We start from the raw sequence: 25,236 nt of genomic DNA, 5'->3' as shown, positions 1-25,236 counted from the left end.
GCAGGGAACCGTAACAAATGACTCTCCTCTCTCACAACACTCAAACAGTAGAAAAGATATGAATGTATACGTATTTCATTAATTCTGTAAAGTATGGAAAAACAGAATTACAATAAGTGTCCCAAGGAAGTCTCCCTTCCTCGACTGGAAAATGTCCAGTCTATTCCAAAAGTAAAATATCTGATAATCCTCTCTCCACCTATTCTATTATTATTTATACCCTTTCTCTACTAACAATTAACTTCTTTTATTCCTAACATATTGCCTTACTGTTATAACACACATGTTATTGGACTAAGTGTATAATTAAAATCGAAAACACCCCGCACACTAATAGATCACACAACGCGCGACGTGAGAGACACCACCAGCACCCATAAACATATCACAAGCCACTACCACGCGAGATTAAGAGATGAGGCATGTGCGAAGCCACGAACTACGTCATACCATGTAGTGCGAGGGCGATCAAGATCAAGAGAGGAAGCGAGCACAACACCACGTTGTTTTTGTTGTGATTTATTTTTATTTATGTCTTTTCCTTCTTAATCAAGTCAAAATAATGATTTTTACATTATAGCAAGTTAGCATGGTGTTAAGTCTATATAACAAATAAATGATATGAGTCCAAGAAATTTTAATTTTAATTGAGAATTTACTTTGATTAAAGTTAGAAACTTTCATGTGATTGAATGAGTTAGAAACTTTCATAACAAGAAGACTTCCGGTGAATGTTGCCCCAACATTTTGGTGGTCCTGAAAGGAGTAGAGGTGAAGGAAAAATTTTATCTGTATGAACTCACAGGAGTAGATATGATCTTGGGTGTATCATGGCTAGCTTCATTAGGGGAAGTCAAGATCAATTGGATAAAATTAACTATGAGTTTTGCCCAAGGAGAAATGGAGGTAATGATTAGAGGGGATCCTGCTTTGGCTAGGAAAGTGGTGGCTCCATAGGCTTTAGTAAAGGAAATAAAAATTGAGGCTATGGCTTTAGTTTGGAGTCTGAAAAAAATAGAACTGGAAGAAAAAGTGGGAAGGGTGGCTCAATTATCACCTAGGCAGTCCACAGAACTTGAGAAGATCTTAGGGAAGCATGAAGAGATTTTCAGGGAACCAGCAAAGCTACCACCCAAGAGAAACCAGGATCATAAGACCAATTCCGAGATTTCAACCTTAAAGACAAGGTTGTTCAAAGGCTGACAAGTAATGATAGAGTCTTAAGGGTTTATGTCAGGGAAAGTTGGTTAGACAGTTACGTTAGGAGATTGTTTTAAGAGTTAGCTAGGATTTAGCTATATAAGGGGAAATAAATGTCTCTCAAGAGACACATTTTTGTATTGTTTGAAGTCGAGACAGGATGTGCACATCTTATGAGGGAGGAAGACATGTTTCCTTGATAGTGTTGTACAATTGTTGTGTTTTCTGAAATAAAGAAACAGGTTCTTTGTTGTGTTTCACTTTCTGGAGTTAAACCAGAATAGTGTTTCAGGTTTCTTGCTCATAAGAAACCTAACAAACTCACTGGTCAATTTATTCCTTTCCTCTGCAATTTCTCAAACTTGTTTGTCAACTCAGTTTTGGAAAAGGAAAGAATACGTTGACTGACCAGTTGGGAGGTAAGCAACAAGTTGATCCGTGAAATGAAGATAGAGACAGATGTAACAATCGCATCATCTCATTGATGGCAAAAGGATAAAATATTACGGTACTTAGACAACAAAAATTAAGAACTCAGTAGTACGAAAATTTGTAAGAGTCAAGTGAAAGTACCTAAACTTAAAGCCTTACTAAAATATAAAAGCAATTGTCAATCCTTGGTACCCGTGGATTAAAGAGATTCGTGCAAGATCGAGGCGATAAAGATAAACTCTTTGACAATTATTCATCCTTGTCTAGCAAAACAAAATTGAACACCAAAGTGTCACTTTCATACCAGAAGAGCATATCATATAACCCTTCCTCTCAAACAAAATTTAAAGTAATTTTGCAATGTATATAAAAGGAAACTAGATTATTAAGATCACACCTGATTATTTTTCTTCCCATTGCTCTTAACCTCCAAAAACAAAACACTACTGGACTGTAGCTATTGGAAATTCCTGCTCTTGGCCAATGAAAGCCTAACTAAAAGAACTCACTTTGGCCATAATTGGTAAATGAACCCATAATATAAAAATGAAAGAACTACAATTTCATTTATATGAAAATGAAAGAACTACACTTTCCTTTACATGAATCATGATGAAATTGTTGCAAAAGGCAATTTTTTCCATGTAGATGACACCAATTTCAAAACATTTGAGAACTTTCAGCAAACCTCGGTTTGCAAGAAAGTTCAATGGAAAAATTAGTGCAGCCCAGGATCCTTTTGCGTGAATTAAACTCCAACCCGGGCATATGATCTCTTTAACTTTCCATTTACAAGAATATTATACGTAATGTCATCAGGCACAAGACCTTTATCTAGCATCTCATCATGCAGCCTAAAAGCCTCTTGTAGATTGCCCTCCTTAAAATGTACAGCAATTAAAGTGTTATAAAGAAGAACAGTAGGAGTTATACTATTCCCATCCATTTCCTTCAGAATCTTGCCCGCTTTCTCTAGTTGTCTCTGGTTACAGAGTCCATTTATCAGAACAGTGTACATGAAGATATCAGGGACAATACCCATGGAAAGCATTTCTGAGTAAAGATCTAACGCAAAACTTAATTTACCCTCTTTTAGAAGTCCACCAATCAGTGAGGTGTATATTTTCAAATCACATGGAATCTTACTATTTATCATTTCCTTGTGCAGGTTAAGTGCTGCTTCCATATTATTCAAATTTCTGAAGCCACTAATCATGCTGTTATAAACAATTGTATTTGGAGTCAAACCAACCTCCAAAAGTTCAGAGAAGATTTTGCTTGCATTTTCCATGTCCTTCATTTTGCAGAAACCATCAATGAGAGCACTATATGCAGTAATATCCAATTCCAAATCCTTGTTTTTCATATCATCATACATTTTCAAAGCAAGATCAAACCTGTTACTTCTGAAAAATCCATTAATCAAACTAGTACAAGTGATGACATTAGGTGAAATTCCACTTTCACACATCTCCCTATAGGCAGACTCTGCAGAATCAATTGCACCTTCCTTGACAAATCCATTTATGATGCAATTATAGGTCATAGATGTGGGAATAAAACCCTGCTTGATAAAAGTGTTCAACTTATCCTTTGCCTCAGACATTCGGCCAACTTTACACAAGCCATTCATAATTGTGTTGATTGAGTAGCCAGTAGGCACAATATCTGCAGCCACCATTTGATCAAACACATCAAAAGCATGATCACAATCACCCCTTTTAAAAAATCCTTCCATCAAAATTGTGTAAGTGATGACATTCGGTTTTAAGCCAGATTTAATAATATCATTCATCACATTATATGCGTCATCCATGCAGCCTGCTTTGCAGTGACCAAGGATCATGTGGTTGTAAGAAACTAGTGAAGGCGTAATACCCTTACCAATCATTTTCTCCCACAAATTGCAAGCCTCATTAACCTTGCCCAATTCACAGAGCCACAATAAAATAATGTTATATGTAACAACACTAGCAATTCCATTTTCAACTGCCTCATCAAGCAATGTATATGCATTTTCTAGCAAGTTCCTTTTCAGAAATCCTTTCAACAGAAAACTTACAATAAAGACAGTGGGTTGGAGGCCCACGAGTTTCATTTTGGTGTAAAGTTCATCGGCCTTCTCCACATTCCCAATCTTAGAACACCAATCTATCAAAACCGAAAAAATAGCCACATTGGGAGTAACACCAGCCTCAACAACTTCATCAAACATCCGCAATGCACTATTCACATCCCCTTGCATACAATGCCCTCTAATCAAGCTCGTCGCAACAACTACATTCATAGGCACACCGTTACTCACCATTTCATCCTTGAGCCTCAAGGCCTCTACAATATTCCCCCGCCTGACACAAGCACCGATCACAGCCACATAAGTACCCACAGATGGCACCCATCCCAACTCCTTCATCTCCTTCAACAGCTTACACGCCAAATTCAAGTCCGGGACCCTACAAACAGCCTGAATAACAATACTATAGGCAGCCGCGTCAAGCTTCAATCCTCTACCAATCCCATTTTCGAAATACTTCCAAGCATTCGAAAACATCTGTCCCTTCAAACACGCACGCATTAAAATATGCAGGGTATAGCAATCGCCATAAAGTTCTCTCTCAACCATTTCATCATACACTTGGTGCACATTGTCAGCCATGTTTCTCCTAACCATGACAGTCAAAAGTATGTTCATAACTGGAACCCAGGGAAGCACGCTGTGCTCTAACATGGTTCTAAAGCACTCAACAGCGTCGGTGATCTTATTAGCTCTAACATAACCATTCAACAGATAATTGAAAACCCTTGAATCGGATAATTCAAAACCGTACCTTCCCGCACACTCCACCAAGTGTTCCACCAGCACCTTCGGACTAGGGGCTGAATCTCCAAGCACATAGTTATTGAGCAAATACTTGGCATCTCCGTGAGTGTCGGGGCTCGAACAGAGAATCTGAAGCAACAAGCACAAAACATCAACGGTTTTTAAAAACCCTCGTTGCCTCTCTACTTTTTTGAAGAACACCAACGCCGATCTGGGGTCGGCTTTGTGGAGCAAGAGGGTGTCCAAGACTTCATTTTGCGACGGAATCCTACGGGGTTCAGGAGATTGGGCTTCCAGGGGGGTCTTCTCGGGAAAATTGGAGGTTGAAACGATTTTCTCGGGAAAATGGTCAGAGTCCGTGAGACTTGAGAAGAACTGGGATAATGGGCTAAAGTTCCCTGGAGGGCTTGAGCAAACGATGCTCAGAAACCTCTTTCGCATTGTTGAGAGAGAATGGGCAACAAAAGGGAATTCAAACTTCAAAAGGTTCAGTAAAAGAAGGAAGCTTTGACAGTTTACATTTTCTCTTGAAAATTCTTCCACTCTGGCTACTAATTGCAGAAACAGTGGGTTCGTTTAGGGCCTAAATATTTTTTTCATTAAATTTAGTGTAAATTTGATATTATTCTTTCAAATTGAAAGTTTGTATTTCAATAATTATAATTAAAAAAGCATTTATTTTAATTTTCTGTTTTGCATACTCATTAGGACTTATGTTATTAATGCTACAAAAGAGAGAAATTAAATAAGTGTTTCTTTTCAAATTACAAAACTAAAATATTAATTTTAAGGTTTAATTATTTCAAAAATATTAATTTTAAGGTTTAATCATTTAAAAATATTAGTTTTAAGGTTTAATAATCAGTGGTGTATTTTTTTTTCTGAAATCACAAATTAATATCTTTATCTTTTTTTTTTTGTCGTTAAATTGGCTAAAACCATATTAGGAGATAATAAGATAGATATGTATAATGGATATATGACATATGATGGTCAAATGAGTTAAGCATACATGTTTTTTACATGTGAATTAAATTCTCTCTTTCGTTGAAGTCCTAATGAATTGATGTTTTTTATATTCATTGTTCTTCTTCTATAGTCTTTATTTTATTCGACATTATTGATCTTGGTTCTTCTTTAATGTTGTTGATGTTGGTTATTCATCTTCTACAACACTATTGAGCTTGGTTTTTGTTCTTCTTCATATTGGTTGTTGTTTTTGTTTGATGTTCTTAATTTTGATTGTTGTTTAACATTCTGGTTAGAGTAGTTGAGGTATGTCGGTGGGCCATTCATGTTCGTCTTCCACATGTAATGGCGGATGCAAAATATTAGTCTTTATTGTTGTGGTGGTAGAGGATTGAGGAGTTTAGGTGTATCACCCATTTGTCATTGTGGAGAGAAGCCAGTTTTGAGAACTACAAAAAGTACTAAGAATAAAGGAAAACAATTTTGGGGTTGTTGTAAGTACAAGGTAAAATACATGAAAGTTATGGTATTTGTGTTATTATTCTTTAAAAGAAGTCAATGTTGGAATACTGAATTGTTGTTGTTGTTATTGTGTTTTACAGAGTGGAAGTGAAGATGTTGGTTGCAATTACTTTAGATGGTGTGTAAGACCTAGGAAAAGAAATAAAGTTAGGGAATGTTGTGTTGGACATTGATTATGTTTATTATAATAAAAGTTATATGTTTTATAGAAGTAAAGGGTGCCATATATGGTTAAAGCTTCTTATTTAGGTTGGTGATCATGTGTTCAATTTCTGCTGAGTGCATAAATTGTGTTTACTTATTTCAATATGCTATCTAATTTATATGATGTGTATATGTATCATTGTATGATAATATGTTATTTAATTGATGTGTTGTGGATGTGTATCATTATAAGATTTGTTGTGCATGGTTATAACAAAGATGAATAATAGTTGGATTGGTTAGGTGTGTTTGCTTGCTTCTTGAGGGTATGAAGTACCTTGGTTAAAGCTTAAGTCTTTATTTATATTTTTGTTACATTTTTTTTAGTGGATTAGAGCTTTTGTTGGAAGCATAAGGTGCGGAATCATGAGCAATGAGCAATGTTATTGAAAACTTAGGGGCTGAAGCTTTTGCTGGAAGAAAGGTAAGGGAGCTAAACCTTTAACGCTTATTTATGAATGATATGGTGTGTGATTATATGGAAGGTTTTCGATTATATTGCGTCTAGATTCAGAAAATCCTATATATATGTGACTTGAGCTTTGTTTCAAATGAATCAATGGCTATCATTTTTAAATACTAACGTTTACATTGAGTTTTGAATACATAAACGTTCAAGAAGAGATCTTGGCTACATTGTTGCTTATACATCAAGATTCTTTCAAGAGAAGTGGGCTAAAGATGTTTTGATTTGATCTGCACCAAGAGGAGTGTGACTTGAAGATTAGAATCATCATAGACATTTTGTATTATTGTACCTGTGCAGTTTGGCCAGTTTTCAGAGCTGTGAGTGTTCTCAAGTGTGGTAAGAGAGTGAGGTTATTCATCTCTTGTATTGCTACATTGATTTTGAGTGTGGTGAGAAGTGCATTGAGATGGGTATCTTTGTATTTCTGTAAACTCAACTAATTTATGGTGGAATCCCTTCAACTCAGGTTGTTAAAGAAGGACTAGATGTAGGCTTGGGATTAGCCGAACCAGTATAAATTGTCTATGTTGATATTTCTTTACGCTTTCTCTTTTATTGTTGATTCATCATTTATTGTTCCTTGTGAAGAATTTACTTAGGTTATAAAATAATTTGAAATATTTATCTAACTAACCCAAAGGACCTGTACAAAGTTGTTGGGTACCTAAAATAGTTGTTTCTCTTTTTATTTTGTAGATAAGTTCTAAATCCAAGAAGTCCATGTGGTACCTCGATAGTGGTTGTTCAAGGCACATGACAGGGGATAAAAATAAATTCTCAAACTTTTGGAAGAAGGAACAAGGCTATGTTACATATGGAAATAACATTAAGGGAAAGATCTTTGGTATAAGAGATATAGGAAGTACATAAACCTCAATGATAAAAGATGTACTATTTGTAGAAGATTTGAAACATAATCTATCAAGTATTAGTCAACTATGTGATAAAGGTTTCAAGGTAACATTCGAACCCAATTATTGCACTATCCATGAAAAAGATTCTTCTGAAATTGCTATGAAAGGTATTAGACATGCTAATATTTATTTACTTGAGTTGGAAAATGTTTCAAATAAAAAAATTTCATGTTTAGCAGTAAGAAAAGAAATGTCATGGTTATGGCATAAGAGAACTGCTCATATTCATATATGTAACAATTGAATAGACTCATATATAAAGACTTAGAGGAAAGGTTGATTCAACCTTGTTCATAAAGAAAGTAAGAAGTCATATTTTACTTGTCCAACTTTATGTTGATGACATAATTTTTGGATCAAATGATAATACCTTATGTGAAGGATTTGATAGCATAAGCCAAGGTGAGTTTGAAAGGTCTATGATGGGTGAGTTAACATTTTTCTTAGGATTTCAAATTAAACAAATGGATGGGGGAACCTTCATTTCACAAACCTAGTGTTGATAGGGAGAGCTATATCTAGCAAAACCCATCTCACATATGTGTTTTTGATGATGAACAAAAGAAATGTTTTATAGTTTCTTGCACAACAAATGACATAACAATTGTTAGATCTTTACTGTGTTTGTGCTTGAAATGATTAGTATATGAATGCATTATATGGAAATGAATCATAAGTTGAAACATATTGCAATATTATATCCAGAAGAAATAATCGATTAAACTATTTATATAATTTGTTAAATTTCTTCAGATTTCAGTACATGCTTAATAATGGCAAAATAGTTGTGTATTAACCGATTACGTTAATTGTATAATTGATTAAAACACGATGTTATGCCAAATGTGTTTGTTAAGTGCATTGATGTGTTTGGAATGGAAAATGATTTGATAAATTTGCTTAAATATGGAACTTAACCGATAACATAAGTTTCATAAACACTTAAATTGTTTATCTTTTGAAAATCATCATCATTAATAGCCATAATGCCTATAACGGTCATATTTGTTTGTTGTTGGCTTGTGTGATTTATCTAATTGATTGCATGTGCCATTTAATCTGTTAAATTTGAAATTGATGTAAAACTATTAAAGTAGAAAAACAAAGCTTAACAGATTACATTAAAAGCGTAATTGATTAAATTGTGTCAGGATTAGAAAATCCTATAAATAGACGTCTTGCATGCTGATTCAATACAATTATCTGAACTTACACTTTCATAACTAACTAGTTTGTTGAGTATTGATTGCATGAGCGTCCTAAGACTTCTTGGAGAATTAAGATCATTCTTTTGGAAAATTCGTAAAGATTCTTGCAAAAAAGATTAGTTGATACATTGTTGATCAATTATGCATTTCTAGTGTATTCTTTGAGGATCAGTGTCCATATTATAATAAAGAAGATTGTGTTTCTGTTGTTGTTAGCCCGGAGGAGAACCTGAGTGTTCTGCATTGAGAGTTGGGATTGCTCCCAAGGTGTACAAAAAGTTAGGATTGCTTTCTGGGTTTGTGAGATTGTGAGGTGTTTACATCTAGTACTATAAGTGATATTGAGTGGGAAAGGAGAGTGAATTGAGAGAGGATATCTTTGTATTCTTGCTTGTATACTTTATCATTATAGTGGTTCCCTTCAACTAAGGTTGTTGAAGGAAGACTGGATGTAGGCTTGGCCGAACCAGTATAAATCTTTGTGTTGATCTTTCTCTCCTTCTCTTTTATTGTTGATTCATATACTTGTTATATTAATTTCAAGAAAACTTAAAGATTTTGCAAAGCTTTTTAAAACTATTTTTGAAAGAAAAGTCCAGTTCACCCCGTCTTGGCTTGAGATATTGGCACCACTTTTCTACACCAAGTACTGTAGAGAGATTCTTAAGAAATTTAGTATGGACACTGCTAAAGAAGCCAACATACCCAGGGGAACCTCTTGTTACTTAGATAAAGATGAATCTAGAATAGAGGTTAACCAAACCATGTTTGGAGGCATGATAGGATCCTTACTATACTTTGCATCAATTAGATGATATATTTTCCAAAGGATTGCTTAAGGAAAGATTTTATGAGCTTAGGAGATATTTGAGAGTGTTAGATATATCTTATGAGGGAAATTTGGCCCAATTTTGCGTTTTTTGGAAATTAACGCTTAATAATCTTTAAGCATATTATCACTAATGCTTAGATATATCCTTAAGCATATTATCACTAAAGCTTTCATCTAAACTCTTTTAATTGATTAGACGTTTCCTATAAACAACATGTTTAGATGATATATACTTTAGAGAAACATTGTTTTGTATTATCATATTCATAACTTCTCATATAAAATCCTAGATTTTCATTTTGATTAAGCAAACACGCTTTAGGGCACGTAGGTGCTTCTCTTTCTAAGAAGATATTTTGTTTAATGCTTATTGTTAAACTTCAAAACTTGAGTTGTTGAATGGTCTAATCTCTCTAAACAATCTTGTCTTAGCAATAAACACATATTATGAACCACACCAAGCTCTTAAAACTCCTTCACGTCGAATTCGAGAACGACATCATATCAGGAGACGTTAAATTACGTCGAATTTTATCAATAAACGACGTTAAATTTAAAGTCGAATTTTATCAATAAACGACGTTAATCAATTTTTTATTTTTTTAATTAATCGTGATCCTTTTTTACACTCTACGAAACCTGAAAAGTAGAAAAACAACAAATTTCAGTTTTTGGTATTTTGTAAAGCATGAACTATGAATGTGTAATAGAGTATCCACAACAAACAACAATGACAAACAACAAAGTTCAATCAAACAACAACAACAAACAAGTTTAACCAAACAATAACAACAAACAAGTTCAACAAAAATAACAACAAACAAGTTCAACAAATAAGTTCTTCAAAACGAAAACGAAAACTAACCTTGGTTCATCGGAATAAAGTGTTGTCACAAGTGAGAGAGAAAGCAGAATGCGCCTATGAAGGACAAGAACACGAAAATAATCGGTCAAAATTAATGAAAATCATACCTAAAGTAGTAAATTAACATGCATTTGTATCAAATGAAAGAAAAATTACATGTCATGGTCTTCAAACTTTTGAGCAGAGAAGAGGGTTTCGCGCTCTAAGATAAAGTGAATGAATTTTCAATCTCCCGCTCAAATTTTTATTGAATTCACTAACCTTTTAACGTCTAAGGTTGGGGCATTCGATGTTTTATATCCTTTTACATCGAATTACAATTCTAAACGACGTTTAATAATTGCGTTTATTTAAAAAGATGTCACCGGTCATTTTTAACGTTGACTATTGAGTAGTTTGACGTTGAACGCGTGACGTTATAAGTTGTTTTTGCACTAGTGATGCCAACCACTAGATTGGTAATTTTTATCTTTAAACCTGATTCAATACTATCCAAGCACCATAAACCAACCATAACCTAGTTTACCCACATTACTTTTACATACAAACCCATGTTGGCCTAGAACTTTTAAATCACTTGACCACCACAGTTATTCATAACAACTCAACCCCTAATAAGATTATAACATAGTACAATCCAGACTAAATTATGATAATTCACTGATTGCTTCAACAGTTTGGTAACCCTCTAGCAACATCATTTTAGTTTTTCACCACACTGATTCACACTTAAAGAACATGATTCCTATGAACCACAACCTTCTTTCACTTTTATGATTAACCATTATTTACATGCTAATTCTTATACCTAATTAACACTGATAACAACCAATATATACACCCACTGAAACATCCAAAAACGTGACAACTGCTAAACTTAAAACTTTGATCTGAATACAGCACGTAAACATCTCTTTTGGATAGAAACAACCAGTGTTTAATACCTCAAACATACCAATTATCACACCATTCAATTATGAAGAAAAGAAAACAGAATTATCTTAAACTAAATGATGATCACATACCTAGTTCTTGTTGCTCCTGAAATTAAATTAAGTACTTATAAAATACAAAATTATATACTTACGTAGAAACCAATGCATGCTCATGATTAATCTCCATCGGCACATAAAGGAGCAATTCACATTCAGCCCACAACAGAACATAAAAGCAACAAAATATCCCCAAAGAAATCATAATATGTGTTTAACCAAGCACTACAAGAACTTCTAACCACACATGCTCATCAGATCATAAATTACAAAACCCAAAACTAAGGTTTAGCTCCCCTTACCTTTTTAAACCAACAAGAATTATAGCTTATACGTGGTTCCAAAAACACAACACAAAGCTTCCTAGGTTCCAAAAACACCACAGTGCACTCTATGCTCTTTCACTCACGGCTACATCAGGGTTTCATGTCTAATCCTCACTCCAATTCATCTATTAAACTAACCGATCCTTTTGATATTTTCCTAAAATCTCTCTCATTCAAAAATAAAATATAGCAGTAGAAAATGCCCCCAACAGATTTTCTGTTTCTCTACTTTAAACTATTCCTCAACGTGCAAAATTTAAAAGTGCCACATGGCAGCCACAAAAGGAGAGAACAAGTAAAACAACAAAACAAAGGACAAAGAATACTTGCCTAGGTTCAAACCTCTTCACCTTAAGTGCCATGCAATCACATGATCCATCAAGCTATCAAGACTCATTTGATTATATCGTGAATCACAAACATTTAAGCGTAAACGTACCACACATCAATAATAGCATAAATAAACAAATAAAACGTTTTAAGCATTCTTCAAGATTTTAATACATGCCCAACTAGGGCTCCCGCCCACTAAGTTATACAACACTTGTGAGAATATAGGCTTTCTTATTAATAAACATGTAAAGAGAAATATCATTTATAGATTTATTGTGCTCTATCCTCTAGTTTTTTGATTGAACACGAACAATGTTCTTTGTGAAGTTTTTCGTGGGCATAGAAATTTTAGCAACATTTCATCACTATGCAACATGGTCTCTCTCTGGCTTCTTCTTGAAAAACTTTATATAAATTTTGAAGAAAGTAGATGTGGTGAATCTATTTTTTGCAATTGAGTAGCTTCAATTCTTTTTAATGTTCTTCTTTTGTTTGTTTAATTTGGTTGTGAATGATGCATTAAGTTTACTCCAAAAAAAACATTAAATGTTCTTTTCTTCTTTCATGTAATATCTAATAGTTGGATGCATTGATATCTTCTTGGACAATGTACCTTTAGTGGAATGTTTCTAAAGTATAGATTTATATGAACTAAATATTATTTCTAGACTTGACAATGCTAACTTTAGGGAATTTTTGAAGATTTTTTTTTGTCACTATCAATAAATCATTTTGTGACTTGTGGAAAGAGAATTTTCTTGGTAAATGGTAGTAAAAGACGTTCTCTGTAATATAAAGTAAGCATATATATATGCTTTCCTAGCTTAAATCTATGTACTTATCATTTTAGCTTATTCTTATGAAACATAAGTTAAGACTATACAGTGTTGTATTGTTTGTTATATGGAACCCTTGGTATTTTACAAGATCTATTGTTGAATTGAAGCTATCATCTATAACCAAAACATGACCTTGTTTTATACTTAACGAAAACTTATAAATCAAAGTGGACATGTTTGCATCTATTCAAGGAAAAACTGATGACAATAATATGCTTGCATTTGTTTGGGATAAAAAGTATCAGCAAAGCGCTTGCATCTATTTAGTCACATTACTTGCTTATGTTAAGTTAAACAACAAACTTCCTTTTTACAATACTTATAAAATTACCTTTTAACACTTTCTTATTTAACCAATTAATCATAACCAATACCTTAAACTTTGATATAACAACTTTATTACATGCCATTGTTCCTAGATATCTTTTACTCCTGATTTGCGAAAGCACTTTTAAAAAAAAATTGAACTAAGAGGTATTTATTATTGAACAATATACTTGTTTTATGTCTTCCAACAGCTTTGCAAAAAAGCTTTTGTTCATCCCTCTAGAACCAACTTTCAATTCCAAATTTTGTATTAATTCTTTCAAAGAGAAATTGATTACTAACTTAAAAAAATAGTATAATTAAATCAGAACAAGCCTATGAATATAGATTAGATTTTTTCAGCCTATTTAGATTTTCTCACAATAAGACCTAACTGGTCAAGCTTTATATTTCAGTAATAAAAATGAAAAGTTAAGGTTTATTTGAAAATCTTCTCCATAAGTAATTTTGGAAATGCAATAAAATAAAATAAAAACATTTTTTTAAATAAGTTAAAATTAACTTATGAACAAATTAAAAAGTAAAACTTAATAGTTGCATATAACTTTTTTATAAATTAATTAATGAATAAACTTTAGTTTTTTTATTATAGTTTTATAAACTTATCCATACCCAACCTTCATAAGTAAAGGAATAATATGAGATAATGATCATTTTCTAATAAAGATATCAATAACCTTTTCGGTCACAAATGGAAAGGGATTCCATGTCCACAACAAGCGGTACCATTTCAGAACAGGCCCACCATTAATACCACTGCAATCTCCAACCTTTTTACAACCCCACTAATATCTTCTTCCATGCTTTCCTCCAATATCTAGAGACAGTAAATATAATTTCAATTTCCTATTAAAATTTCAAACTTATTTTTAAAATAAATCTTTTTTTTTATTTTCATAATCAACAATTTCAATCAAATTTTAGTTTTATCTATATTTATTTTTCTATTTTTGTAACACTTTAGTTAATTAAATAATTGTTTATTAACTGAATATGTGAGATAAAATATTCAAATATATAAAAGATAAATCAATATATATATATATATATATATATATATATATTCATTCTTATCTAACCAAAAGAATATTTTAGTCCATTTTGTGAAGAATATATACGAAGACTCCTTGAAAAATTCAAGAACAAAAATGTAGGTTTCTTTTTCTTCGCCAGTTGAACCGAAGACCATCACAAGAAATTAAATGGATTCGAAAGTGATTGTGGACATACGAATACGAATATATGTTGTGTTTGTTGATTCCACTCAAACAATTTGTAGTAAAAGATAAAATATAGATTCTGTAACATCCCAATAAATGATAATTACCATTAATCAGAACTAATCACATTTACAGTAAACACAATACAGTCTTAATATAAATAACAGCTGTTCCAAAATAAAACAGCACGTACAGTAATTTACAGAAGCTGTTCAGAAATCTAAAACTGAACATACAGCACATAACAGTACTCAGAAATAAAAAAAAACAGAACCAGTTACTGGACCAACGTTCTGCAACACTATACAGTCAACGTCCCAAAATGCTATACAGGAAGACTAACTATTGCTAATACTGTATAAACAGTGCTGTAAAACTACATACAGAATATCAAAATACAGCACCCAAAATTCTAAAAGCTGCTATAGAACGAGCCTCTACTGCTCAGCTTTAACTTCAACTTCCACAAGGTTGGCATCCTCCAAATTTTCTTCTTCCAGCATAGATTCAAGGGGAGCCTCACCGTCTGCTCACATCCACAACGGATGATCATTGCATTGACAAGACGGACATACAGAAACAGTAGACAACACAAGGAAAATTGCAAGGGTAAGCTTAGGTAATTTAATTCAATACAATCAACATGATTTAACATAATAAAATCAATCATACAGTTCATACAACATTAAACATAAATCCACGCATAAAGGAACTCATTCAAATTCTCATAATTATAGACTGTCCGGACTGTATGATCCATGTATCTACAGGCGTTCTTTGCACCCGGGTGATGTAGTAACTGGGATACCCTCAACAGCTGCCACCCGAGGTTAACCCTTATCAGCCCAAGTACTATAAGGACTAGGGCCTCCTGCCATTCCCACGCATGAACTACTCTCCTCTACATGAGGATGAGCAATCACGGAATATCAGGATGAACAGCCATCAGTAGCTTATCCATGGTCATACTACACTACTTCTCATATTCACATCATGGAGACGTTCCTCCTTGGAACGCTCTTTCACAATCCATTCCAATAAATCCATTCAATCCATAATTCGCACATATTCACAATTTCTCTTAATCAAATTTTCATTCTGTATTCACTCTCTTACTTTTAAGGAACAACCATCACTCAATAGATAGGAAGGAACATATTGCAGTACTCATACATCCACGTTTCTGAACGATAGAAACGAGCCATTTATCCCTTGATACTTGATGACACTTAATACTTTAAAAAGCTTGATCTTAGAATTTATGGATAATACTTAGAAAAATTTTAAGTATAAAGACTCCAGGCAGAATCCAAAGAATTAAACCAGTAAGAATTATTTAGATAAACAACCAAATATAATTGAATTCAGAAAACAACACTGCCAGTCTAAGACCGAACGTTAATTAATAATTTGGACGAACGCCAGATACGTTCGCTCACGAAGCCATGAAAGACGAGCGTTCAATTACAAAACCGAACGCTGCTCAGAACGAACGCCAGATCAATGATCGAGCACCAAGTAGAACGAACGTGTACTTTGAACGAACGCGCATTTGAACGCACGTGCACTTGAACGAACGTCCGTTATCAGACCGAACGCTAACTAGGACGAACGCTCAATCTAAGATCGAGAGTTACTTTGGACGAACGCTCAGTAAAATACTAAGCGCCCCTTATGACGAACGCTGGTAAACAAAACCGAGCGTCCCAACTATACTTAACTATTTTTCAATGGTTGGACACGCTAGGCTAAGCCGAACGCTCACGCCTAACTCTTAACACCAATAACGCTCGTTCTAAATCAGAGTCCTTTCCAAATGAAAGGATCCTCATTTTAAGTGATGTTCCAGGGAAACCGAACGGTATAAGACCGTTCGATAACGAGCGCACATGATCAATCAGAGAAGATGAAATTTCCAGATTTTTCAACTCGATAACTTCACAGATTTTCATATGATTCATAAACTTAGAATTTTATTTCCAACATTATTTCATACCTTACAGAATTTCCCAATTCAAACGTATCATTCCAAATCATCCAGAATTCAAATCATAATACAGTCCATACATTTCATTTTCTGCATAATTTCAAACAACATTTCTGATATACATCCAGTTCAACTCTGCTGATTCATGCACACACTCAAAATTCATCTATGGCATACATTTCAGACAACCAGCACACTTCCACAGTATTCATCTTTCATATGCAACCAGTACAACAAGTTCTTTTCACACATAATTACACATCACGTATTTCATACATTTCAGACATTCAACATTATTCATTACTGTCATACAGATCAAACATATATTAAATGAAATTACTAAAGCTTCCCTTACCTGTTACTGCAGTATTCTCCAAATTGCTTAAAATTTCACTCTAGCACTCACGGCTTTCTATCCAGTAAATCACTCAACCACTTCCACTAAATCTAATACACCAAAATCATCACAGATCAGATTTCTAATTCTGCATGCAACCAGAATTTTGGTTCGCATAAACTAAATGAACAATTATGCAGAATGAGAACTTACCAGTTCAGTTCTCAATTCTGTTCGGATCAACTTGATACTCACGGTGCAGGGAACTTTTCTACTGGTTCTGAAATGGGATTGGAGTAGATTATGGTGAGTTACTTCAGAGAGGAGATGAAAGAGTGCAGAGAAATGCAGAGAATATGGAAGATCAGAAATTGGAGAGGAAGAAGGTGATTGCATGGAATGAAGAGAAGTGTTTTTCAGAGAAATCACTTTCTCTCCCTCGTCAAACGGTTGAGCAGTTATTCACTGCCACCTGGTTTCCAATACTGATTTTAGAAGCTTCCAAATTGACATATGGCATTCAGTGCATGTAGAGAGGATTTAGTGGAATTTTGACGTGGCAGGTAATTTAAAACAGTGATCAGAGAATGGATTTAAGTGTGTTAATTTTATCAGGTTCTCACATTCCCCCTAACTACAAAAATTTTCGTCCTCGAAAATTCTAAGGCTTACCAGGGAATAGATGTGGATACAACTCCTTCACTGCCTCTTCAACCTCCCATGTTGAGTCACCAGTCTTTGCATTCCACACCACTTTCACAAGACGAACATCCTTCCCTTTGTAGAGTCTGGTGCGGCTGTCTTCCACACAAACAGGTTGCATCTCCAGTGTTCGATCTGGCCTAAGTTGGATATCTTCTAACTCCAATACGTGTGATGGATCTGCTATATACTTCCGGAGTTGTGAAACATGAAAGACTGGATGCAGGTTGGACAGTTGAGGTGGCAAAGCCAGTTCATACGCCACTGCTCCAATCTTCTTCAGAATTTGATAAGGTCCAACGTACTTGGGAGAAAGCTTCTTTGGACGCAGGACTCTTCCCACACCAGTGACTGGATTCAACCTCAGGAACACGTGATCTCCAGCAGCAAACTCTAAGGGTCTTCTTCTCTTATCTGCATACGATTTCTGCCTACTTTGAGAAGTCTTCAAACGTTCTTGAATCAATTTCACTTTCTCTGTTGTTTGCTGGATTAATTCTGGTCCAGTTACTGCAGTTTCACCTTCTTGGAACCAACACAAAGGAGTTCTACATTTTCTTCCATAAAGAGCTTCAAACGGTGCCATTCCTATGCTTGCTTGATAACTGTTGTTATAGGTAAATTCAACCAGTGGCAGAACTTCATCCCAAACCCCCATATGATCTATCACACATGTTCTCAACAAGTCTTCAAGAGTCTGGATGGTTCGTTCAGATTGGCCATCCGTTTGAGGGTGATAAGCAGAACTCATTTGCAGTTTGCTTCCCAATTCTCCTTGCAGTGACTGCCAAAAACGAGATGTGAATCTCGTGTCTCTATCTGATATAATGCTTGAAGGAACTCCATGCAGTCTAACAATCTCCTTAACGTACAGCTTTGCCAAGTTGGTCATAGACATCTTCAAATTAACAGCAAGGAAGTGAGCGCTCTTAGTCAATCTGTCTACAATCACCCAAATTGAATCGTGGTTTCGGACTGTGCGTGGCAGATGAGTCACGAAATCCATAGAGATGCCATCCCACTTCCATTCTGGAATTTCCATGGCTGCAGCAATCCTCCAGGTCTTTGGTGTTCAGCCTTAGCTCTTTGACAGGTTAAGCAAGTTGACACAAAACGTGCAATGTCACTCTTCATACCCGGCCACCAGAAGGATAAACGAAGGTCTTGATACATCTTAGTCATGCCAGGATGCATGCTAAGACGGCTGCGATGTCCCTCCTCCAATATAATTCTTTTCAACTCTCCATCGTTTGGAATGCACGTTCTACCCATGTAACGTAACATGCCATCCGTTCCAGCATTGAATCCCTTAGCCTGATCTTTACCGAGCACGTTAAAGATTTTCACCAATTCTTCATCTTCACGTTGCTTCATCCAAATTCTGTCAAACACATCACTGGAAATTCTAAGATTACAGCATCTGATAACGTCCGTTCCTACATCAAACTGCAATCTTAGATCTCTAAAACTCTCCACCAAATTCCACTCCTTTATCATCATCTGCCGAAACCCTTACTGCTTTCCTACTCAATGCATCAGCCACCACGTTTGCTTTTCCAGGATGATACAGTAATTCAAATTCGTAATCCTTCAAGAATTCAAGCCACCTCCTTTGCCTCATATTCAACTCCTTTTGATCAAAGAGGTACTTGAGACTCTTGTGATCACTAAATACTTGAAACGTTGCACCATACAGATAATGCCTCCAGATTTTTAAAGCAAACACGACTGCTGCCAGCTCCAAGTCGTGTGTGGGGTAATTCTTCTCATGAATTTTTAACTGCCTAGAAGCGTATGCCACTGCCCTTCGTTCCTGCATCAGTACACAGCCCAAACCTTGATACGATGCATCACAATATACCTCAAAAGGTTTGGCCGTGTCTGGAATGACCAACACAGGAGCGCTTGTTAATTTCTTCTTCAATTCCTGAAAGCTCTCCTCACATCTATCAGTCCAAGCAAACGGCTGGTCCTTCCTGGTGAGGTAAGTTAGAGGGGCTACTATCTTAGAAAATCCCTCAATAAATCGCCTATAGTAGCCCGCAAGCCCCACAAAGCTCCTAACTTCTGTTACAGAACGTGGACTCTCCCAATCCAGCACTGCCTTCACCTTGGCTGGATCCACTGCAATACCACCAGCAGACACAACGTGTCCCAAAAATTGGATCTCCTTCATCCAGAATTCACACTTTGAACGCTTGGCATACAGTTCTTTCTCCCTCAATACACTCAAGACAGTCCTCAAATGGTCTTCATGCTCTTCAAAGCTCTTGGAATAATTGAGGATATCATCAATAAACACCACAACAAATTTATCCAGGTACGGTCTAAAAATTCTGTTCATGTAATCCATGAAGATTGCAGGTGCGTTTGTCACTCCAAAGGGCATCACCACATACTCATAATGGCCATAGCGTGACCGAAATGCAGTCTTCTGAATGTCCTCCTCTTTAACTCTGATTTGATGATAGCCCGAACGTAGATCAATCTTAGAAAATACACACGCACCATGCAACTGGTCCAGCAGGTCATCAATCCTTGGAAGAGGATACTTGTTCTTGATGGTCAGCTTATTGAGTTGTCTATAGTCAATGCATAGCCGTGAGCTGCCATCCTTCTTCTTTACCAACAATACAGGCGCTCCCCAAGGAGAAGCACTCGGCCTGATGAACTTCTTATCCATTAAATCTTCAATTTGCTTCTTAAGCTCTACCAACTCAGCTGGTGCCATTCTGTAAGGTTGAACCGAGATGGGTGCAGCAGTAGTTACCAACTAAATGGTGAATTCTACCTCACGGATGGGAGGTAGACCAGGGACTTCATCCGGAAAAACATCCGAAAATTCATCTATTACAGTTCGTCCTCCACTGTTATCAATAGTGGATGAACGCTCTATCTCATCATCTCCATACGTCATAATCAGAAAGCAGCTTGCTCCCTCCATAATGTCCTCCTTAAACTGTCCAAGAGTAATAGACAGTTCTTCTTCTTCTTCATTTGGGAAGATCAACTCCTTCTTCCCACAATCAATGAGGATCCGATTGACATTCAACCAATCCATCCCCAAAATTATTTCTAAGTCTTGAAGGGGTAGGCAAATGAGATTAACTTTATATTTACGTCCCTCAACTTCTATAGGACATCTCACACAAACTGTAGATGTCTTAATCCCACCAGCTGCTGGGGTTGACACCACCAGATCAAACTGTAATTCGCTCTCCACTAATCCCAGCTTCTCAACACACGCCTTCGAGATGAAGGAATGAGTTGCCCCCGAATCATACAACACATCACACGGCTTCCCAAACAGTAAGCAAGTACTGGTGATTAGTGTACCTGAACGAGCAGCTTCAGCACCAGTAATGGCATACACCCTTCCTGTTGCTTGTGCACGTCCACCTCTTCCCTGTTGAGTTCTTCCAGCATTTGGAGGTCTCATCACTGCACGGCCTCCCATATTACACTCCTGATCCGAGTGTCCGTTCCTCCCACATTTGTTGCAATGTTTCCCTCCAGCAAGTTGAGGACACGCCCATCTCAAATGCGGTCCTCCACACTGATAACACGTCAGACTCCTCTGCTGCCCAGTTTGGCCAACAGTGACCAAGGCTTGTGATCCACCTGATGATTGAGTTGGACGAACGTATGGGGACCTTCTTACGTTCGTTGTGTTTCTGGATACCACCTGCCCCCTATTCATCTGCTGCTTCTTCAGTTGTTCAGCCTCAGCAACGTTCTTCTCCAGTACCTTTGCTCTTTCAACCATGGCAGGGAAAGACCGAATGCACAGGCAGGATATCAACACTTTCAAATCACTTCTAAGTCCATTCTCAAACTTCCTGCACTGCCATTCTTCGTTTGTAGCCATGGTGTTAAAACGGACCAGATGCTTAAATTTGTTGGTGTATTCCGAGACGGACATACCACCTTGCACCAGTTGAAGGAACTCCACTTCCTTAGCAAACCGCACACTATCAGGAAAATACTCTTCATAAAATTTGGTTCTAAAAACCTCCCAGGAAATTGGATTCTGCGCATCTGTTAGGATGGCCTTCATGCTCGCCCACCAATGACTAGCTTCACCAGTCAATAAGTACTCTGTAAATGCCAAACGATTTTCATTTGGACATCTTTTGGCATCATAGATACGCTCCATATCCCTCAACCATTGATCAGCTTCATCCGGAAGCCCTTTGCCATTGAATTTGGCTGGATGGTGCTGCAATAAACTCTCTAAACTCCATTCTGCATGAGGTGCAGCGTTAGAAGAAGAGGCTCCTGGTGTGCCTCGGCCAGCTGCCAAAATATCCATTAGTTGTCTCTGCGTTGCTTCTGAATGAACACGAGAAGCCTCCATACTTTGCATTGCTTCCTGGTTTTGCCTCATCAAGGCAGCGTTCTGCTCCACCAAAGTTGCGTTCTGTTGTTGAAGCCTGTCTATGACTGCCTCCAACACACGGGCACTAACTGTTGCATCAGATTCGTTCGGCTGAGGTGGGGGAGGAAGTCTAGGAGCCATTCGTTTTCTGGATCAGAGAAAACGTACGTTAGCTATGTTCAAGAGTTAAAAATTACTAACTCATCAAACACATATCAAGCACACAACGAAAAGCACAGTGCACTCATACCCTATATGTCCTTAAAAGAACAAAACTGCTCTGATACCAATAAATGTAACATCCCAATAAATGATAATTACCATTAATCAGAACTAATCACATTTACAGTAAACACAATACAGTCTTAATATAAATAACAGCTGTTCCAAAATAAAACAGCACGTACAGTAATTTACAGAAGCTGTTCAGAAATCTAAAACTGAACATACAGCACATAACAGTACTCAGAAATAAAAAAAAACAGAACCAGTTACTGGACCAACGTTCTGCAACACTATACAGTCAACGTCCCAAAATGCTATACAGGAAGACTAACTATTGCTAATACTGTATAAACAGTGCTGTAAAACTACATACAGAATATCAAAATACAGCACCCAAAATTCTAAAAGCTGCTATAGAACGAGCCTCTACTGCTCAGCTTTAACTTCAACTTCCACAAGGTTGGCATCCTCCAAATTTTCTTCTTCCAGCATAGATTCAAGGGGAGCCTCACCGTCTGCTCACATCCACAACGGATGATCATTGCATTGACAAGACGGACATACAGAAACAGTAGACAACACAAGGAAAATTGCAAGGGTAAGCTTAGGTAATTTAATTCAATACAATCAACATGATTTAACATAATAAAATCAATCATACAGTTCATACAACATTAAACATAAATCCACGCATAAAGGAACTCATTCAAATTCTCATAATTATAGACTGTCCGGACTGTATGATCCATGTATCTACAGGCGTTCTTTGCACCCGGGTGATGTAGTAACTGGGATACCCTCAACAGCTGCCACCCGAGGTTAACCCTTATCAGCCCAAGTACTATAAGGACTAGGGCCTCCTGCCATTCCCACGCATGAACTACTCTCCTCTACATGAGGATGAGCAATCACGGAATATCAGGATGAACAGCCATCAGTAGCTTATCCATGGTCATACTACACTACTTCTCATATTCACATCATGGAGACGTTCCTCCTTGGAACGCTCTTTCACAATCCATTCCAATAAATCCATTCAATCCATAATTCGCACATATTCACAATTTCTCTTAATCAAATTTTCATTCTGTATTCACTCTCTTACTTTTAAGGAACAACCATCACTCAATAGATAGGAAGGAACATATTGCAGTACTCATACATCCACGTTTCTGAACGATAGAAACGAGCCATTTATCCCTTGATACTTGATGACACTTAATACTTTAAAAAGCTTGATCTTAGAATTTATGGATAATACTTAGAAAAATTTTAAGTATAAAGACTCCAGGCAGAATCCAAAGAATTAAACCAGTAAGAATTATTTAGATAAACAACCAAATATAATTGAATTCAGAAAACAACACTGCCAGTCTAAGACCGAACGTTAATTAATAATTTGGACGAACGCCAGATACGTTCGCTCACGAAGCCATGAAAGACGAGCGTTCAATTACAAAACCGAACGCTGCTCAGAACGAACGCCAGATCAATGATCGAGCACCAAGTAGAACGAACGTGTACTTTGAACGAACGCGCATTTGAACGCACGTGCACTTGAACGAACGTCCGTTATCAGACCGAACGCTAACTAGGACGAACGCTCAATCTAAGATCGAGAGTTACTTTGGACGAACGCTCAGTAAAATACTAAGCGCCCCTTATGACGAACGCTGGTAAACAAAACCGAGCGTCCCAACTATACTTAACTATTTTTCAATGGTTGGACACGCTAGGCTAAGCCGAACGCTCACGCCTAACTCTTAACACCAATAACGCTCGTTCTAAATCAGAGTCCTTTCCAATGAAAGGATCCTCATTTTAAGTGATGTTCCAGGGAAACCGAACGGTATAAGACCGTTCGATAACGAGCGCACATGATCAATCAGAGAAGATGAAATTTCCAGATTTTTCAACTCGATAACTTCACAGATTTTCATATGATTCATAAACTTAGAATTTTATTTCCAACATTATTTCATACCTTACAGAATTTCCCAATTCAAACGTATCATTCCAAATCATCCAGAATTCAAATCATAATACAGTCCATACATTTCATTTTCTGCATAATTTCAAACAACATTTCTGATATACATCCAGTTCAACTCTGCTGATTCATGCACACACTCAAAATTCATCTATGGCATACATTTCAGACAACCAGCACACTTCCACAGTATTCATCTTTCATATGCAACCAGTACAACAAGTTCTTTTCACACATAATTACACATCACGTATTTCATACATTTCAGACATTCAACATTATTCATTACTGTCATACAGATCAAACATATATTAAATGAAATTACTAAAGCTTCCCTTACCTGTTACTGCAGTATTCTCCAAATTGCTTAAAATTTCACTCTAGCACTCACGGCTTTCTATCCAGTAAATCACTCAACCACTTCCACTAAATCTAATACACCAAAATCATCACAGATCAGATTTCTAATTCTGCATGCAACCAGAATTTTGGTTCGCATAAACTAAATGAACAATTATGCAGAATGAGAACTTACCAGTTCAGTTCTCAATTCTGTTCGGATCAACTTGATACTCACGGTGCAGGGAACTTTTCTACTGGTTCTGAAATGGGATTGGAGTAGATTATGGTGAGTTACTTCAGAGAGGAGATGAAAGAGTGCAGAGAAATGCAGAGAATATGGAAGATCAGAAATTGGAGAGGAAGAAGGTGATTGCATGGAATGAAGAGAAGTGTTTTTCAGAGAAATCACTTTCTCTCCCTCGTCAAACGGTTGAGCAGTTATTCACTGCCACCTGGTTTCCAATACTGATTTTAGAAGCTTCCAAATTGACATATGGCATTCAGTGCATGTAGAGAGGATTTAGTGGAATTTTGACGTGGCAGGTAATTTAAAACAGTGATCAGAGAATGGATTTAAGTGTGTTAATTTTATCAGGTTCTCACAGATTCACATCAAAGTGTAATTTTGGTTATAATAGTTTGAAGAAAGAGATTTAATTAATGAGGTTATTATAATATTTAAGTCCATCATCTTTTTCTTTTTGTATTGAGATAGAGATTTAGAGCATATAGAATGTAGTTGAGGTGGTAAAATGATGAAAGAGATGATGGACACTTTTTATCTCAGTTCGTCGCAATATTT

The 25,236-nt window shown here is 36.2% G+C and overlaps 2 protein-coding genes across 2 annotated transcripts; both read right to left on the bottom strand.

Annotated features, from left to right (window-relative positions):
* Positions 1-2,173: 2,173 nt before the first annotated feature.
* Positions 2,174-4,987, bottom strand: LOC124828661 (Pentatricopeptide repeat (PPR) superfamily protein). The gene has a single exon (XM_047302016.2). The coding sequence runs from the start codon at positions 4,892-4,894 to the stop codon at positions 2,381-2,383; it is 2,514 nt and encodes an 837-aa protein (XP_047157972.2). The 5' UTR covers positions 4,895-4,987; the 3' UTR covers positions 2,174-2,380.
* Positions 4,988-20,272: 15,285 nt separating this feature from the next.
* LOC148190787 (uncharacterized) lies at positions 20,273-25,031 on the bottom strand. The gene is made up of 2 exons (XM_088102116.1): positions 24,433-25,031; positions 20,273-22,617 (listed from the first exon to the last, which is right to left on the bottom strand). Exon 2 carries the CDS (start codon positions 22,016-22,018, stop codon positions 20,273-20,275), a length of 1,746 nt encoding a protein of 581 aa, XP_087958242.1. The 5' UTR covers positions 22,019-22,617; positions 24,433-25,031.
* Positions 25,032-25,236: the final 205 nt, after the last annotated feature.

Source organism: Vigna umbellata, chromosome 11, assembly GCF_029865625.1.
Source record: "Vigna umbellata cultivar VRB3 chromosome 11, Vumbellata_1.0, whole genome shotgun sequence".
NCBI lineage: Eukaryota > Viridiplantae > Streptophyta > Magnoliopsida > Fabales > Fabaceae > Vigna > Vigna umbellata.
The sequence above is the reverse complement of the archived record's forward strand: the minus strand, read 5'-3'. Positions and strand labels throughout refer to the sequence as shown.